The sequence below is a fragment of the Sorex araneus genome, chromosome 2 (genome assembly GCF_027595985.1).
Source record: "Sorex araneus isolate mSorAra2 chromosome 2, mSorAra2.pri, whole genome shotgun sequence".
In the NCBI taxonomy this organism is placed as follows: domain Eukaryota; kingdom Metazoa; phylum Chordata; class Mammalia; order Eulipotyphla; family Soricidae; genus Sorex; species Sorex araneus.
The window spans coordinates 150917991-150938735 of NC_073303.1; the positions used below are offsets into that span (position 1 = coordinate 150917991).

The 20745-nt window shown below is 37.8% G+C and overlaps 1 protein-coding gene across 1 annotated transcript in view; it reads left to right on the top strand.

Annotated features, from left to right (window-relative positions):
* MORC1 (MORC family CW-type zinc finger 1) overlaps positions 1–20745 on the top strand; it is a 164580-nt gene that overhangs the window by 17536 nt on the left and 126299 nt on the right. The window contains exons 6-8 of the mRNA XM_055128982.1: positions 266–374; positions 5118–5277; positions 7326–7431. Of these exons, the coding sequence (XP_054984957.1) occupies positions 266–374; positions 5118–5277; positions 7326–7431 (375 nt within the window). The remainder of the gene's footprint in view (positions 1–265; positions 375–5117; positions 5278–7325; positions 7432–20745) is intronic.

The following is a 20745-nucleotide window of genomic DNA, read 5'->3' on the forward strand; positions in this document are numbered from 1 at the left end:
AGTGGATTGGAAGGTCTATATGGGGTACCAGGGATTGATTTTGGGTTGGTTGTGTGCAAGGCAAGTACCCTACCCCACTGTACAATTACTCCAGCCTTCATCAGCTCAACTTTAAAGGAAATTAAAATTGTATTCTTGATGGTGAGTCACCAAAAAGATTTTTTTTTGGTGGGAAAAAAATTAACCCCTTATAGCACATCATTCATCCCCTCCCACAAATTGTGTGCTTGACTTGAAAATATTTATGTTCTTGACTTTAATTTAGTGGATCCATGAGGATTGGAAAAGACTTTATTCTTTTTACAAAGAAGGAAGAAACGATGACCTGTGTTTTTCTTTCTCAGACATTCTGTGAAAAAGAAGGTCTTAATGAGGTAAGAGCTAAAGTCTCTATTGGGTTTCAATAGCAAAATTGACATTTGTATCGTAGAAGGTGAAGTGTTTATGTTTTTTTTTTCTGAGTATGATTTACAGAATGTAAGAATACATTGTTTATAATTAAGAGATGTTGGTTGGCCATTCTTCGTGTTTGATTCCAGGGCAATTTTCAGAACTTTACTTTCGATATCGATGTGTCAAACCTCCCAAAATAACACACTCCCTTTTGTGTAATGAGCCTTTTCAAACAAATGTGTAAAACATTTCACATTTGTGTCACAAATGAATTATATATATTACAATGTATAAATGAGTTTAAAATATTAATTATATATTTACAGAAATATATATTATACAAATATAAAATATGTTTTATATATTTATAAATATATATGAAATGTATTTATAATATATAAATATATTTAAAATATTTATCATTATTATATGTATTTAAATATATTTTATTCAGATATTAGAAATAAAATATTTAAAGAAATTAAATTAAATATAGATCTAAATCTATAACTTTAGTGAATATAATTTCAACCCTGCTTGATGACTCAAACATTTACTAATTTTCTCTGTCTGAACTATGGGCTGGAGCAATAGCACAGAGGTAGGACACTTGCCTTGCATGCAGTCAACCCAGGTTCAATTCCTCCGTCCCTCTTGGAAAGCCCGGCAAGCCACCGAGAGTATCTCACCCCCACAGCAGAGCCTGGCAAGCTATCTGTGGCATATTCAATATGCCAAAAGAAGTAATAACAAGTCTCACAATGGAGACATTACTGGTGCCCGCTTGAGCAAATCGATGAACAATGGGAGGACAGTGCTACAGCACATATTTGATTATATTTGGGCACTATCTATTAAATTTCCACTACAAAAGATGAGAACTTATCTTTTTTCTCTGCTCTATTTCTGTCTTTTCGTCACTCTCTGATTCCTCTCTCTCTCTCCCCACTCCCACCGTCTGTCACTTTCTTATATACACATACAAACTTTCAGTTCTTCTCCCTCAGTGCAGCTCAGAAGTAACTTTGATATGCCCATGTTTTCTGCTTACATTATAAGGCTGTATAAACACTGCTCACAATTACGCCAATTATACCATGTCATAAAATATTTTTTTTTTCTGTTTAGTCCACAATTTCCCACCTAGAATTAATAATTTTCTGCTTAGTGTTTTGTTTTATGTACTCAGCACTATCTCTGTGTAATTGCTGGATTTTATGTTTTTATCTCTGTTAAAATCAATGTCTTAGTGTGCTCACTTATTTAATATTCCTGAAGAACTTTTATCTGGAGTCTTCTCATGTACTGCAGCTTGAATGCCTGCTTTTCATAAGAGACATTCAGCTGCCATTCTGGTCTAGGAACTTGTTGACTTTGTGGCAATTCTTTTTACTATTCTTCTGTATGAAAACCCAGATCCTAAATCTCATGTCTTTCTTGAGTTTGGTCTCTTTTTGATACAGACCTCAATTACATGAAAACAATTTCCTACTAGAACACTTACTGTTAATTTGGCTTGATGTTATTTCCAGGTTGGGATGATTTTGAAGGTATTGGTCCAAATCCTCCTAATTTGTAATACTACCATCTTTGTTTTATTGTGATTCAAAGATACTGTTTTTGTTTTGTTTCACAAAGTGAAGGTTTGTAGCAATCCTGTGCCAAGTAAAACTCTGGGCATCACTTTACCAACAGCATATGCTCACTTTAAGTATCGGTGCCACATTTAACTAAGGTAGTAGAGTGTAAGAATAACTTTGTATGTATTAGGTAACCAACAGAATTATGTGACTAGCATTACTGTGAGATTTGCTGTATTGTACTGGTCTCAAATTCAACCATACTATCGCCAATATCGCTATCAATGGAAGAAGCATAGAATGTTTGCGAATGTTTAGAAGAAACATAGAAGCAAATGTTTCTTTTTAAAAGTTTTTTTAATTGAATCACTAAATTACAGGATTAAAAAGTTACTTGTGATTGAGTTTCAGACCACAATGTTCCAACACCAATCCCTTCACCAATGTCCGCTTCCCTCCACCAATGTACCCAGGTAACTTCCCACTTCCTGAGATGCCTCTATGGCAGGCACTTTTTCCATTTTTCTTTATTTCTCCCTTTTAAGCACTGTATCACTGTCATCCCATTGCTCATCGATTTTCTCGGCTCGAGTGGGCACCAGTAACGTCTCCATTGTGAGACTAGTTGTTACTGTTTTTGGCATATCGAATAAGCCACAAGGAACTTGCCAGGCTCTGCCTTGGGGGTGAGATCCTCTCAGTAGCTTGCTGGGCTCTCCAAGAGGGACGGAGGAATCGAACCTGGGTCAGCTGCATGCAAGGCAAACGCCCTACCTCCTGTGTTATTGCTTAAGCACTGTGGTTTTCAATTTTTTTATGAAAGGGTTCCGTGCACATCAATTTACGGCTTTTCAACACCTAGCCCTGGTCCAGAGTCACTACTTCCCTTTATCACTGTCAGAGTCATAGGAATCATAATAGTTCCTTCCCTGACCTACTCCAGCACCCCCCTCCCCAACCCTCCCCACTCTACACGCCCCCTCCCAAACACCACCACCACCCTCAGGGCTGGCTAGCTTCCTACTAAGGGCCAGTTCTCCTGCTCTTCATTTCTGTTACCTTAGGGCTTTCGTTATTTCCCTACTATGTTTATTTATATCTTGCATATGAGTGAGATCTCTGTCTGTCCCTGTCTCTCTGACTCATTTCAGTCAGCATAATACTCTCAGATCCTATGCAGGTATCAGCAAATTCTTTTGGCTGAGTAGTATCCACTGTGTATTCTTATCCTAGCTTCTTTATCTAGTCATCTGTTCTTGGGCATTGTTTGCAGATATGACTACTGTGAATAGTGCTGAAATGAACATGGTGGTGCCGATGTGTTTACTGCATTGTGGTTTGGGGGACTTGGGGCATATTCCCAGGAATGGCATTTCTGGGTCATATGGAAGCTCAATTCCTAGTTCTTTGAAGAATGTCTTTATTATCTTCCCAAAAGTCTGGGAAGATATTTCCCAGCAGTAAATAAGTGTCCCTTGTTCTCTGCATTCACACCAACACTGGTGCCTTCTTTTTTCTTTTTGATTAGTTTCAATCTCTGCGGTATGAGATGATATTTAATTGTTGTTGTTTTGATTTGCATTTCTCTGATCAGTAGTGATATAAGGTGTTTTTATATGAATTTTGACCATTTGTGTTTCTTCTTTGAGAATTTTCTGTTCATCTTTTCTCCCCAATTTTATATGGATGCTTCTTATCAAGTTCTACAAGTACTCTATATGTCTTGAATATTAACCTTCTATCAGATAAGTCCTGGGCAAACATTTTTTTCCAGTCTGTGAGCTGTCTTTGTATTTGGTCATCATTTCCTTTACGGTGTAGAAGTTTCTTAATTTAATGTGGTCCCGTTTGTTTATCTTATCTTCCACTTTCTGGCCCATGGCATTTCATCCTTAAAGATGCAACTGGCTTTAATGTCATGGAGAGTTAGTTCTAAGTTTTCCTCTATGTACCTTATGGATTCAGATCTGATATTGAGGTCTTTAATTCATTTGATTAGACTTTTGTGCATGGCATTAGAAAGAGGTCTGAATTCATTTTTTTCCATGTGGTTGTGGTTGATCAGTTTTCCCAGCATCAATTACTGTTGAGTCTTTTCTTTATTCACTTCATATTTTTGCTCTTTTATCCAAGACTTTATACTTACGAGTTTGTTTCTGGATTTTTAATTGTGTTTCATTAATCTTGTGGATCTGTCTTTATTTCAGTAACACACTGTTTTAATTATTACTGCATTTTAGTATACTTGAACTTGGAGAAAGTTGCCTTTGGGCAACTATTTTCCTGCTACGTTCCTTTATATGCCATATATATATGAGGGGTATCAATCTGTATCTTCCTCTCTCCTTCTGACCAACTTTACTCAGCACGATGCTCTCTAGACCCACATCTTTGCTGCTCAGGGTCACTTCTGAAGGTGCTCCAGGGACCATTTGTGGTACTGAGGGTCAAACTGTTTTTTTTTTTTTTTTTTTTTTTACAGTTTTCTGCCTGAATTATAGCTGGCAGATTTCTAGGATCCAAATGGGAGAAAAGTCTCGGTATCCAACAAATATGCTTTTACTTGATTTCTCTAAGCTCAATAAATTCCTCCTGACAACTGTGTATGCTATGTCATCTAATCCCAAAATACTGTTCATACTATTTCCACAGAATAAACAGTAAATCATTTTGCATGTGGTGAAGGGGCTTTTGGAAGATGGGAATCTAGATGCTACTTCTATCTCTTCTTTTATTACCTTACCCCCTAGTCAACTCATCCCATCAATCTCTAAGCCTTTTAGGGGACTCTGTATTGTAAATCAGGCTGAGCCTTCTCTTTTCTTGATAAGTGTTGGACTGGTTTTCTTCAATATGTCTTCATCTACTTTCAACTTCTAAAATGCTGATAAACTGTTGTTTCCTGCTATTTTACCATATTTCAGTAGAAGCTGAAGCAGATTCCATCTGTCTCCAAATTCTACAATGGAGTATTTTAGAATAAAACTCTGCATATGCAAATTTATTATGTCTCTCTTTTTTATATAATAACTGAAAGAAATAAACTTTTAATTTTTTGTTTCATAATTTTTTTATGAGTGGACTCTATTAGGACAGACAAAATAATGATGGCTTTTGTTTGTATATTTATGTTATTATTTTTAGGTTGTTGTTCCCATACCTTCATGGTTAACAAGATCCAGACACTCTATTACAGATGATCCTCAAAAATTGTCAGTGGAACTGTCTATAATTTATAAGTATTCTCCATTTAAAACTGAAGCTGAACTGATGAAACAGTTTGATATAATCTATGGGAAATGTGGTAAGATCATCAAAACTCAGAAACTTTTATTAAAATATTTTCTATGTTTTATAAATTATACTGTATATGTGATTTTATATTTTTCTGGGTTGGACAGATAGCACAGCGGGTAGGATGTTTGCATTGCACGTGGCTGATCTGGGTTTAATTCCTCTCTCCCTCTTGAAGAGCCCGGCAAGCTACCGAGAGTATCCAGCCCGTAAGGCAGAGCCTGGCAAGCTACCCATGGCATATTCGATATGCCAAAAATAGTAACAAGTCTCACAATGGAGACCTTACTGGTGCCCAGATGAGGAAATAGATGAACAAGGGATGACAATCCTACAGTGCTACTATTTTGTGAAATCTCACATGGACACAGTCACTAATTGTATCTATACCAGTTTTGTCTTGAGAGCAACAAGGGTGACTGAAATCTGACACTGAGAGGAAGGGTTGTGCTTGTATAATTACTGAAACTATGTTCAGGCTCTGACCTGTGGGTAGCAATACATAGTTTCTGCACCAAGTACCAAAATTGGGAGATATGAATTGCAATGTATGAACTCTAATAAATTCTTCCAGATTTATTAGAATTCACTGTATCACTGTCATCCTGTTGTCCACTGATTTACTCAAGCGGGCGCCAGTCATGTCTCCATTCGTCCCAGTCCTGAGATTTTAACAGCTTCTCCTTACTCATCTTTCCCAATGATTGGAGGCTTCCTTCAGGGTCAGGAGAATGAGACCTGTTATTGTTACTGTTTTTGGCATATTGAAAACTCCAGGGGGAGCTTGCCAGGCTCTACCATGCGGGCATATATATTTATTAGCGTTAACAGCTTTTAATGTACTAGTTACATTAATGTGATCAGTAAATGTAATCTTTTAATGTAACAAACCTATTGCAAGGTTTCCATTAGAAGTGATTTTAAGATAGTAATGTGGGCTCTGACACCTAGTTATTAAATGGTTATATGAATAATAATGGCAAGTATATTCTTTCTTTCCTGGATATTTTTCTGTGTGCTTTACAAAGATTATAAAATTGTAAATTATAAAATTATTTTATAATTTTATAATTTTTAAAGACTTATATAAGTGTTTAATAAAATTAATGCCTCTAAAATTCAAAGCATCTCTATGTTTTGTCAACTTCATAAGCTCCATTATATACATTAGAAAGCTTATGTTCAGAGAGGTTAGGAAATTTTTTTGTGGTCTTTCCACTAATAAATTTTTGATCCAGGAATTAGATACAGATATTTGTGCTATATCCAAGTTATTAGTCACTATCTTTTTCCCCATGTTTAAGTACAAACTGAAAAAAAAGTAATTGGTAGCTCTTTTAATTTACATTACAGCCTTGTTTGTTCTTTTAATAATTAACTTTTTAAAAATTAACTATTCTTTAGGTCAGTTAATAGGAGTCAAAAAACTATGGTCTACATGCCAAATCAATTTTTTTTTGTTTTTATAAATACACCTTTATTGAATTAGAATCGCCATTCATTCATGTAATCTCTATAATAGTTTTTGTGTTAGAACATAGAAATGTTTTGTAAACAGTTGTGTTGTTAATATAGTCTGCAAAACAGAAATATTTATCACTTGACTCATTAAAGGAAGTTTGCCAGTATGTATAAGAGGATCTAAAAACAGATTTCATATTTGTACAAATCTTAGAAATTCATCTTTGTTTTTTGTATATTGATATCATTTTCATTAATAAGAGCATTGCCTATAATACAAATTGACTCAGGCTTCTAGCAGTTTTAACAATGCAAGTTATGAAAAGAGTACCATAGTATAAGAATCCACAATGAAAGACAATGAAATCAAGTAGCAGTAAGAAGCCCAATACTGCAGAAATTCAGCATCCTTTGGCAGAGAATTGAATTTACTGTAAGAGATATATTTTGGAACTTATCCAAAACTATTTCTTTTCCTGAAGTGAAGGACGAAATTTATCTATAGCAGGATTCATTCTATAGATGAGATAGTAGCACGTTGTCTAACATTTTGTGTAATGAAATTATTAATAAGTCAAACATCTGCTTTTCCACTAGGTACTTTGCTGGTTGTTTTTAATTTGAAGCTTCTGCTTAGTGGAGAACCAGAGTTGGATGTTAAAACTGACAAGGAAGATATCCTGATGGCTGGAGCTCTTGAGGAGTGAGTAATGTGTGTGTTTGACAAAATGTCTTTCCAAAGTGGCAATGAGCTGCAATTAGAGTACTGACAACTGGTTCCACTGGACGTCACATGGAGCAAATTCATTTCACTCCAATTACAGTGAAGTAAATTCGGCTAGACCACTGTTTCCCAAACTGGGACTGTGAATAACCAAGAAACTTTTATTTATTTATTTTTGGTTATTAAAGACTGTGGGGAGAGGAGGAAGGAACGGGGGATTGTTGTGTCATGTTGTCCTTGTTTTGTGTAGCCAGGGCTGAAGCCCAGACATGCACTTTGCCTCTGAGCTACATGTCTGCTTCCTGAGTAAGAGATGTAGGAACCTGTCTGACCCTATACTTACTGAATCAGAATCGTTAGACAGGAGAACTGTGAATCAGTATATTTTCATATTCCTAGGTGATCTGAAGCTGCTCACATATTTGAGGATCACGGGAATAAAAGATCTCTAAGGCTTTCTGATTTCAATACTTCTATGTTTTTGCTTTTTTAAAAATTTTATTTAGACAGCAGGACTTACATAGTTGTTTGCAATAGGTTTTCAGGCATACAGAGTTCCCACGCGCGTTAAGACAGTGTTCTTCCTTGAATGTGTATCTCACTTGCTTCTCTCTGTTTCTTTGGTTGGTCTTTTCCACTCTGAAGAAGCCTGTGTTCTCTCTCAAACATGCACTTCACCTTTCTCTCCCCTCACATCTTTCTAAATAAGTTTTAATAAAAAATTTCTTGCTTCACCAAAAAACAAAGAAAAAAAATCTACGATGTCCCTACCTTCAATCCCAATATACTGTGTCTCCATCCTTTCACCACTGATCTCAGATTCTCTCCCACCACATATGAACTACATGTAAAGTTTTATCGTTGTAGTTTGGTTCCCATGTTTATGATTATCTTGGGTCTAGTGGTTAAGAAATATACAGATACTTGCTTCTATGCTACAAAAGGGCCTGTGGCCTCTGACCTTTGTCCCTATATCACTTCCAGATCTCCTCTTCTTGTTTCCTCTATCCATTTCTCCTTCCTTGTTCCTTTTGTCTTGGTAACCTAAAACCAGTGTTTTGCCTGCTTTTGTTATCTATCATTCCCTCAACATGCTATTCTGTATGCCACAGATTAGGGAGAACATCCAGTGTTTCTCCTTGTCCTTCTGAATTACTCCACTTAACATAGGATCCTCCAGTTTTATCCATGTTGCAGTGAACTGCATAATTTCATCATTCCTTTTGACCGTTTAGCGTGTCGCTATACCACAGCTTCATTATCAGCTCTTCTGCTCTTAGCAACTGCGTTATTTCAATAAACTGGCCAGTGTAGTCAGTGCTGCATTGAACAAATATATGCCTATCTTTTCAAATAAATGATTTGCATCTTGAGGGAAGATATCAAGCAATACCTGAGGTGCCAGGTCATGGGTAGTTGTGGTCTTTTTTTTTTTTTAGAAATCTCTATAGTGTTTTCCATGAAGGCTGAATTAGACAACATTTTCACCAGCAGTGCATGAGAGTTCCTTTCACAACACATCCCAACAGCACAACTTATTCCTGTCCTTTTTGACATACACTCTTCTCATAAGTGTTAGGTGACATCTCATTGTCATCCTAATTTGGATTTTCGTGTAGTAAGTGGCACTGGCAAGTGGCACTGGCAAGCCTGGCGAGCTCTCCGTGGTGTATTTGATACGCCAAATACAGTAACAATGATGGGTCTCATTCCCCTTACCCTGAAAGAGGCTCCAATGTGACACCACTGGGAAGAATGAGTAAAGAGAGGCTGCTAAAATCTCAGGGCTAGGATGAATGGAGATGTTACTGGCGCCCGCTCAAGCAAATTAATGCTCAAGATGATAGTGATAGTGATAGTGAACACTTTTCATCTGCCTACTGGCTATCTATCTGTCTTCTTCTGAAAATATCTGTTCATTTTATATATATATATATATATATATATATATATATATGTTTTTTTTTCTTTTGGGTCACACCTGGTAATGCACAGGGGTTACTCCTGACTCGGCACTCAGGAATTACTACTGGGAGTGCTCAGGGTACCATATGGGATGCTAGGAATCAAATCTGGGTCAGCCTCAAGCAAGGCAAATGCCCTACCCACTGTGCTATTGCTCCAGCCTATTCTTTCTGTTGTTTTTTCTTTTAATGTATTATTGGGTATTTTATGTTGATCTTTGTGAATACTTTATATATCTTGGATATTACTCTTTTATCTGCAGTGTGCAAATATTTTCTCCCAATAGGTAGGTCACCATTTAAGCAAAAACTTCTATTTTATGAATATCAAATGAAAAAAATCACAAAATTATTTTTATAAATTTTATGAATTCATAAAATTAGAATTGAAAATGAATGTTTATAACTTATAATTAAGAATAGGTATTTAGAACAGTTAAAGGGAATATGACCAAATAAAAATTAAGAATGATTCTGTAAACGGTATCCATGCAGTTTATTAGTAAGCAAACTTTTTTTTTTGGCTATTTTGTATTCATAGGAGAAAAAAATGAGAAACCACTATGGTCTGAGTGGAAAAGTGTGGAGAAGAAATGAAATAATTACTAAACTGAGATTTCACTCAAATTACTTTGTATATAAAACTTAGGTTGAGACAGAAATTTCTTGGTGTCAGAAATTAAAGCCTGAAGGGATTTTACAGAAATTTAATTAGACTCATTAATTGGGTCATATTGATATCATCCAATATGAGGTGTATGAGAATGTGGAATATGAACTGCATATATAATATTAAGTTTTTGGACACTTACTAAGAAAAATTCACAACAAACAAGTGAACTTCATTTAAATAATATTTTTATCAGCTGTATGTAAATGTAATCTAATTTTCAATCTAAACATGAATAAAATATTAACTTTTTTACCTTTTATTTTTATTATTAATGTCTATTATACAAATGTTGTTTAATTTGGTATAAATCTAGTAATTTTTTTTGATGCTAGGGATTGTGTCTATTACGTGAAAGGCTTGTGGGCTACCTCTGGGCAAAAGCCCTGACCCTCCAGTGGACCTAATATCATCATCATCATTATCATCATCATCATCATCATTATCACGTTGATTGTCTTTTTCGAGCAGTTTTACTAACCTCTCCATTCGTCCTCACCCTGAGATTTTAGAAGCTTCTCTTTACTTGTCCTTCCCAACAGTGCCACATTGGAGGCTCTTTCAGGGTCAGGAAAATGAGACCCATCATTGTTACTGGTTTTGGCATATGAATATGCCACAGGGAGCTTGCCAGGCTCTCCCATGCAGGCAGGAAACTCTTGGTAGCTGGCCAGGTTCTCTGAGAAGGAGAACTAGGCTATAAGATGTTGTTCGGCTGCACGCTTCCGGACCTAATATAAAAGAAGAAAAATCATCTTCAGTTGGTTGAAACAATTGAAAAAAGGCAATCCTCTGATTATATTTTCAACAGTAGAAACTATATTTATAAATTTAGTATATTTATTATTAATTAATATTCTATATCGTTGAATGATGCACCCTATGCTCTTAATTAAAAAAACTTTATGAGACTCTTATACAGTGCTCAAAAATGGAATACATCAAAATAATAGAAAGAGGAACTTTTGAATTTTTATAAGCTTCATCAAGTTTTCAACTTTTTTTAACTAAAAGTTACAAGTCTAGTGGTACAAGATTGTACCCTGGGTAAGATATTTGCCTTGCATGCTGTTCACTCAGATTCAATCTCCAGCACACCATATGGTCCCCTGGGTCCCACCAGAAGTAATCCATGAGCACAAAACCAGGAGTAAGCTTGAGCACAGCCAGGTGTTGCCCCAAATAAAGCAAAACAAAACAAAAAAAATGAAATTCTAAAACAAAGAATACAAGAGATATTGAATTTTGATTCATGCAAGGTGCATGAATATATATATATATTACATATATATATATATATATATAGCATGCATCAACTTTGTCTAATGTCCAATAGCTACTCATGACCAATAGCTTACAGATTGGAGCTTACAGAACAAATTCCTTCTCCCTCCCTCCCTCCCTCCCTCCCTCCCTCCCTCCCTCCCTCCCTCCCTCCCTCCCTCCCTCCCTTCCTCCCTTCCTTCCTTCCTTCCTTCCTTCCTTCCTTCCTTCCTTCCTTCCTTCCTTCCTTCCTTCCTTCCTTCCTTCCTTCCTTGTTTTGTGGGAATGAGAAAATGGTCAGTGGGGGTCGGACCACCAAGTGGGACCTGAGTGACGAAATTTAGGATCAGGCTGAAGATAAGATAAAGAGAGACTAAGAAAATTCTCCACCTACTCTAGTCTCAAGTTTCTCAAGATGTACCTTCAGGAATGCCTGAGAGAATGCCCCCAGCATACTTCAACTGTCCTAGGAACCTGCATTTTACTCCCAGAGACTCTGAAAGGAAGATGCAAAAGAAACATTATCAGAGTGCGGAGAGTCAAATGGTCCTTTTGCAGTGACTAAGCACCTCAGACAGGGCTTAGGGAGGAAGGGGGTCTGGGGCAAGATTGTCAATTTTCTGGTCCCCACTTTATTGCCACCACCAGCAAAGTGGTCAGTAGAGAGAGATCAGAGAGCGAGCCTGCGTAGGTTCTCCCAGGAAGAGTGGCTGCTGTCCTCTATGTCACACACAGGACGGAGAGAGAGTGTTGAGAGAGAAAGAAATGGCAAACTGAATCCAGCCAGTTTACTGTGGCGAATGATGATGATGACAACCATGGCATTCTCTGACTGGCTTGTGACAAATGTTGTAGGGGGCCCAGGCAGTCAGATTCTTGTCCTCATGCAGTCAAAACTGAAAGAAGGTGCAGGAGATAGAATGGCCGAGTTCAGTAGAAGACTTTAGGGAACCAAAAAGGATGGGAGCGTAAAGCAGGGAAGCTCCCAGATTAAGGGAGAGGTCTCCTAAAGCAGGATTCCCCAGAGTAGCGGGTATAATTTTAGACAGAGATATTGAAATCCATTCATTTAATTGAGAACTTATTTTTATTTTGCCTTTAAGGTAAAATTTAAAAAGTTCCTCCGCCAGTTAGATATGTTTGAGAGCATACATTTATTTTTCACTATTATTTGGGGGAGTGTTTTGGGCCACACAGAGTGTTGCTCCTGGGTTCCTCCCAGATCAGTACTGGAAATGTTGCGTGCATTACTTAGAGGGCCCTGGTTGGCCACATGCATGGCAAGCACCTTATCCCCTTTGCTGTACCTCTGGCCCTGATGACACATTTTTAGATGATCTTTTCTACAATCTTCCAAATTTTAAATTTTATTCCAGCATACAGAATTGTTACAGTTACACAGAAGAGATTACTTTTATTTTTTCTTTGGAAGAAAAAATAGCCAACACTAATTGTTTTGTAAAAATGTTGGGTATCCTTTGCCATTATTAACATGCCAATATAAAATATGAAGCCAGAATTGTTCTGGCACCTCTGTTATTATTTTCTTTTCTCCCTGGCCTGCCCTTCTACTTAATAGCTGCATCCAAAACCAGTATCTCAGGCCATTTAAAAGCTTTGAACACATACTTTCGAATACTTATCTGTCAGAATGCCTTGGCATTTCAACATTAGCATCAGGAAACAACACAGTACCGGAGGAATAATTTGACAGCTGTCAAATTAGCTAATTATTTGGGAAAAAAAGTTCTTACTGTTTCCTGATTAAGGAAGCCAGATGCTCCTTAAAACACTTATGCAGCTAATTACAAATGAAAGGAAATTTATTAGTCTTCCAACAAGTACCATTTTTCCTTTGTAATACTGACCACATTGGATTTGTTTTGTATTGTTTTTGAACAAAACATTTTCAGAATTTTTATATCTAAAGTCTCTCAAGACAGAGATGAGAGGTTATAAGAAGGATTATTATAAAACAATGATGATTTTGTACCAAGGATCCTGTATGTTTCATAGGTCCTGGTATGAGTATCATCAGATGGTGTTTGAAGAAGGACCATCAGTAAGATGTCCTGGGGAAAAAAATGCCACCTTAGTTTTCTCTTTTAAGAACTCAGTAGGTTCAGGGCTGAAGCAATAGTACAGCAGGTAGGGCGTTTGCCTTGCATGTGGCCAACCCAAGTTCGATTCCCAGCATCCCATATGGTCCCCTGAGTACCGCCAAGAGTGACTCCTGAGTGCATGAGCCAGGAGTAACACCTGTGCATTGCGTGCATTGCTGGGTATGACCCAAAAACCAAAATAAAAAAAAAAAGAATTCAGTAGGTTCATGCTTAACACCAAATGAATCTCACCTCAAAAGGGACTAGAAAACATTATATTTGGGGACTGGAAAATCAAAGCTTATCCAAGAAGGATTGTATTTTGTTTCTTTCCCCATTTATGACTTCTGGCACTTGTATTTCTGTTAATTAAGAGTAGTGGGCATCAGCTGATTTTGAAAACAAATGGTTTGTTGTAATATAACAACTCCTTTACCATTTGTTTTCCTTGTGGTAATTATATCCTCTTCAAGTCTCTGACATTGTTCATCTGTCAAAAAAGTTTCAAATCTTGGAATTGTATAGTTGTTCCCTTTGGTCTTAGATGGTGTCTTTCTACTAATGGTGAAAGTGATTTAATTTTCTGTGTATAGTAATAGGAGATTCAGACTTTGAGATTTTTATTTGTTCTCAGAAAGAAAAGGTTTTTCAGTATTGTTTATTTTCTCCCAGTTTTGTTTGTTGTAGAAGAAAAAGTGAAATGGAATAATTTATGTGTGGTAAGAAACACAAGAATAAAATAATAAATATTAGTAATAAATATTAGTAATAAGTGCAATTTATTATTTTTCTATCAATATATGATTTACTTGAATATTTTTTTTTTCTTTCTGGCAATGTTTAAAATGAGAGAACTGGAAGAACGGAACAGTAGTGAAGTTATGTAACAAACATGTGGGCTTCTCTGTAGGCTTTATTTTTAATTTTTAAAAACATTTATATATATGTGCTTTTAAAAATTCTTTCCTTAAGATAAAGTCCCAGAAAAAGAACTATTGAGCAGTTCATCATTAAACTTTTTATGAATTGCTTGTATTAGGCATCAGGTTTTTTTTTCTTTTTGGCTCACACCCAGCAATGCTCAAGGGTTACTTCTGCCTCTGCACTTAGGAATTACTCCTGGCAGTGCTTGGGGGACCATCTGGGATGCCAGGGATTGAACCCAGATCACCATCATGCAAGGCAAATGCCCTACCTGCTGTACTGTTGCTCCGGCTCCTTGGCATCAGTTTTTTTTTTGTTGTTGTTTTTTAATTTTTTATTAATGAATAACCGTGAGGTACAGTTACAAACTTATGAACTTTCATGTTTGCATTTCAGTCATACAGTGATTGTTTATATCCCTCCACCAGTGCCCATTCTCCTCCACCAATGTTCCCAGTATCCCTCCCACCACCCCCACCCATCCCCTACTACCCCACCCTGCCTCTGAGGCAGGGCATTCCCTTTTGTTCTCTCTCCTTTTGGGTGCTGTAGTTTGCAATAGAGGTATTGCGTGGCCTTCATGTTCGGTCTATAGTCTTCTTTCGGCACGCATCTTTCAACCCAAGTGGGTCCTCCCAACATCCTGTACTAGGTGTTCCCTTCTCTATCTCAGCTGAGGCATCAGTTTTAAACTTAGCATTCAAACTTTCTGCTTTGGGCTGAGGCTTTCACAGTAGTAATCAGACCACCGGCATGGTCTTATTTAAGGATGACAGTAATATTGAGAAAATTTCATTTGAAGTTATATTCAAGCATAGAAGCAGTGGTGGCTTGTACTTCTGTAAAATCAGTCTAAAGACAATCTGTTTTCACTTTTAAAATGTGTGGATACACAATAGGCACTTCAGAATTTCAGAATTCTGATGAGGTCATAATTTGCTTTTAACATGTGATATATTAAATCAGAATTTGAATTTGTGAATGTAATATGTGAGACTGCCAGGACATCAGATACTGTTTCCAGGGTTAAAAGTATAAAGTAGGTTGTGATATAGATGTGTTCACATATACGCCATATTCATTGTAGGCAAAGGGCCCTAAAAGGGAAGAGATAGCATGAAAAATAACTTTGTAGGAAATTCAAAGAAAAGGATTTTGGACTGAGAGCGGGGAAAGACTGGAAATTCTGATTATTAAAGAAAGTAAGTATGAGCTAATAATAGCTAATAATAGAAAACAGGATTGTTCTATTTAGAATTAACTTAGACAGTGTTTATTAATTTAGGTTGTGGTAATTTTAGAAAACTTGGACCAAGTCCTACATGTCAAACCTTTGTAAACTTTTCCATCACCATGTTGCATTTTAATTTCCTTTGAAATAGTCCACTTGTGCTAAACAAAACCTTTAGTTTATTTATTCTTTTCTTCTCACTTGGTGACTGTTAGGAATGTCCAATCATAGTCACACAGATGATTACAATTTAGAATCATTCCAAAGATCTTAAGTTGATTGAGCGCAGAAGGGCTATGCACAGGAGGATGACAGGCGAGTGGGATGCTTTTAAATGAATCAGTGTCCATCATTAAGTTTTTGAAAGAGTTTTCATCTGTGAAGTCTACAGAGTTGAAATTCTGTTTCAACATCCTTTACCAGATAGTTTATGTAGATGCCCGATTTGAATTGCAATCATCTAATTTGCATGTTTTAAAATTAATTCTTAGGGCACAGAATTCTTAATCTGAATAACAGCATTTGAATTATAATTTCATAATTTAGATTTCAAATTTGTATGAAATTTCATGCTGCTGAATCCTGGATCTAAACATTAGTTCTATTTAGTATATTCTATATCTCATTCTTTCTTGTTTACTCGATGATAAAGTACTTGTTTTTAGGAACTATTAGACTTTGAGATGAGGCTGACGTGGGCTTAAAGTAAATTGATACAAACTAATTGATTGAAAATTATTTGAGCCTGTATGAATACACAAATTAATGCTATAGTGCTTCTTTCTTGTCCTCTATAGTTTCCTTAGTTTCTCTTCTCTTGCTCTCAAGAAATCTCAATGACTTGGATTTTAAAACAAACCATATTTACTTTCCATTTTTTTTGGTTTGTTTTTTGGGTCACACCCGGCAATGCACAGGGATTACTCCTGGTTTAGCACTCAGGAATTACTCCTGGCGGTGCTCAGGGGTCCATATGGGATTCTGGGAATCAAATCTGGGTGGGCCATGTGCAAGGCAAACGCCCTACCCACTGTACTATTGCTCCAGGCCCTCCGTTCCAATTTTTTTTCTTTTTTGCTTTTTGGGTCATACCCAGCAGCGCACAGGGGTTACTCCTGGCTCTGCGTTCAGGAATTACTCCTGGCAGTGCTGGGGGACCATATGGGATGCTGGGAATCGAACCGAGTCGGCCGCGTGCAAGGCAAATGCCCCACCCGCTGTGCTATCACTCCAGCCCCCCCCTTGTTCCAATTTTTAAATTTATATTTAGTTTGTAATTTTTCATATATACATCATTAAGTTATTGAGATAGCAGTTTAAAAGTATGTAGGGCTGGAGCTGTAGTACAATTGGTAGAACACTTGCTTTGCATTGAAGCTAGCCTGGGTTCAATCCATTGAATCCCATGTGGCATCCTGAGCACTGCCAGGAGTACTTTCTGAGTGCAGAGCCAGGAATACCTCCTGAGTATCGCCAGTTGTGGCAATCAAAAAATGAAGAACGTAAATTACGTTTATACATTTGGGGTTTGTTTTGTGACCACACTGCCACTACACTGCCATGCCAATATTCCTCTACCACACCACATAGGCGCCTTCCCTTCCACTCTGCTCTTCTGAGGTAACCTCAGTTCTTTAGCAGAGTTTAATGATAATTTTTAAATTGTCCATTAACTTTATTTTAATTAATTTTTAATTGAATCACCGTGAGATATAATTACAAGTTGTTCATGATTTCATACAATGTTCCAATACCCATCCCATCACTAGTGTACATTTCCCACCACCAATGTAGCTGCTGGGGCTTTGGTAGAGTGGGAACTTGAACAGATCCCTTCCTGAGATTGCCCCGGAGGTCTCAGCTGGGACTGCCATTGAAGAAAGTTTTGCAGATAGTTGATGTCTTTTGAGATTTAATTATGTGTCTCTGGAACAGGGCCAGTAAATGACCTTGCATGGCGGTGGCAGTGGGATGTGGATGTGGCTTCCGGGGGCTCCAGATGTATGGGGGGGTGGTAGGAAGTAGCCCATCCCAACTAGAGAAACCATGAGTTCCCAGAATAAAGGAAAAAATAGTGTACCTGAAATCTTTGGCAGGCTAGCATCCCCGTGGGCTGTCATGTTCTCTCTTTCTTTTTAAAAGGATGCTTATTATTATTTTTGGCACAGCCTGACTATGGTACACTGGAGATTGTACCGTATTCCAGTACTGGAGATCCCAATATGAGTACTATAAGGATTGCTCTCTACGTGTGAGTCTGCATCTCAGAAACTCTGAACTTTGATTTTTAAAAAAAGTTTCTTATTGACATGGAGTGTCCCTCCCCGTCCCAAGCAGAACTCCCACGGCTGAAGACCTTCGGAGCCTAGCCACAGCCATGCTCAAGGCCCCTCTCCACATGCCCGGACGAGCCTCAGGCATGAAGGTACTGGCAGAGGAACCCAGATCTGTGGGAACCGGGGTTGAGACCTCCAAGCCTGCTCTGATCGGGACTGGGCCTCTTCCGCCCAGATTTCCCATTTTCCAGTAGCTAGGTGGTCACACCCAGGGACCACCCCTGGCGCTGTGTAATCCCACTAATGGCCAACATCCAGAGACTTAAAACCAAGCTCCTGGAAGTGACATCTTATACCCTACTGTCTCCCTCTGGGAGAACCTGGCAAACTACCAAGAGTTTCCTGCCCACATGGGAGAGCCTCACAAACTCCCCATGGTGTATTCATATGCTAAAACCAGTAACAATGCGGGGTCTCATTCCCCTGACCCTGAAAGAGCCTCCAATGTGGCATTGTTGGGAAGAATGAGTAGCAAGAGGCTTCTAAAATCTCAGGGCTAGGACAAATGGAGACCTTACTGAGACTGCTTGAGAAATTCGATGATCAACGGAATGATGATGATGATGATGATGATGATGATGATGATGATAATTGACATGGAGTGCCAGTACAGGCATTAGAGTTAATAAAATAGCTGAGTACACTGATAATCCAATACCATATACTTAATTTAATTTAATTTTATTATTGAATCACCATGAGACAAAGTTACAGACTTACAGGTTTTCTTGCTTATGTTTCAGTCATACAATGATTGAGTCCCCATCCCTCCACCAGTGCCCATTTTCCACCACCAATGGTCCCAGCATCCCTCCCACCACCCCCACCCTGTCCCCTTCACCCCACCCTGCCTCTGTGGCAGGGCATTCCCATTTGCTCACTCTCTCTTTTTGGGTGTTGTCGTTTGCTACAGAGATATTACGTAGGCATCTTGTTCGGTCTATAGTCTATTTTCAGCCTGTGTCTCCCATCCCTAGTGGGCCCACCTAGCACCCTTCTCTATCAGAGCTGCTTCTTCACCTAGCATGTGAGGTCAGCTTCCAAGCTGTGGAGTACTCCTCTTGATACTTATCTCTACTATTCTTGGGTGTTAGTCTCCCATTCTGTTACTTTATATTCCACAAATGAGTGCAATCTTTCTATGTCTGTCCCTCTCTTTCCGACTCATTTCACTTACCATGTTGATCTACCTATATGCAAATTTCATGACTTTATCTTTCCTAACAGCTGCATAGTATTCCATTGTGTAGATGTACCAAAGTTTCTTTAGCCAGTCATCTGTTCTCGGGAACTCAGGTTTTTTCCAGATTCTGGCTATTGTGAACAGTGCTGCAATGAACATATAGGTGCAGATGTCACTTTTACTATACATTTTTGCATCTCTGGGATGTATTCCCAGGAGTGGTATTGCTGGGTCAAATGGGAGCTCAATTTCTAATTTTTTGAGAAGCATCCATACTGTTTTCCAAAAGGGCGGGACCAGTCAGCATTCCCACCAACAGTGAAGGAGAGTCCCTTTCTCCCCACATCCATGCCAACACCGGTCACTTTTGTTCTTTGGATGTGGGCCAGTCTCTGTGGTGTGAGATGGGCAATATCATATTCTTTATTCTATGTATATTAAGGTATGTACAGAATTGGAAATTATGGGCATATGCAGTTGCCTGACCCTTTCTTATAACTCATGAACCAATGTCTTTTCTTAAATCTATCATTCTTGGAAGCAGAATGGTACACCATAGAAAGAGTAGACTTTGTTGTAGCTCAGAACTTATTTCAGGTCCTGTTTTTTTTAGAAGCTGTCTGACTGAAGCCATCTAACAGAACATAAGTTCATTTTATGTTCACTCATTCTATGGATGTTTATTAAGCATCTACCTCTGTTTTAGTGGCTTGGGACAAAAAAGAAACAAAATAAACCACTATCTCTTCTCTCAAGTGACTTCGGTTCTGCTTCGAGACACCTTTTATTCTAACAATTAGTTTTCTATAATCACTGAACTTCTCATTTTAAAGCCCAGACTATAACATAATCTACTTAATATGAGTATAAGAAAAGCATATGGATACTAAGTATAAGAAAAATTCTGAAAGAATTTTCTTTTTCTTGGGGCTGGAGTGATAGCACAGCGGGTAGGGCGTTTGCCTTGCACACGGCCGACCCAGGTTCGAATCCCAGCATCCCATATGGTCCCCTGAGCACCGCCAGGGGTGATTCCTGAGTGCATGAGCCAGGAGTGACCCCTGTGCATCGCCGGGTGTGACCCAAAAAGCAAAAAAAAAAAAAAAGAGTTTTCTTTTTCTTCATGCTACTTTTTCTTCCAGACTTTTTCCAGCACTTATCATAGTGCTCAGAAAATTAACTCAGTACTTTGGTACATAAAAATCAATGAATAAATTTAATTCAAGCAGGCTGAGTTCTATGCCAGTGATCAGTACTTTTCTAAGGATATTGTAAATAACTTTACTGGAAGGGGAAAGCACTCTTAGTAATGTGCCTTTTCGCTCCATTTCAAAAGATCATTGGGTTTCTTAATTAGGGTGAGATAAAGAACTTTAGAAATATTATAAAGTTCTCCAACCTCTGAAAAATCTCTTACAAGTTTCAAACTGTCAAATCTTGATTACTCTAACAATAGTTCTAAATTACCATTTAGTGGGTCAGACATTACCCTCTGACAATTTTACCAGGTCCAATGTGTGTTTGATTTCCTTTTGCTCATGTTGCCTTTGTGACATTATCTTCTTAATATTATAAGTATTACATATACCCAGCTCTCTGAGCAAATGGAAAAAAGCAGAG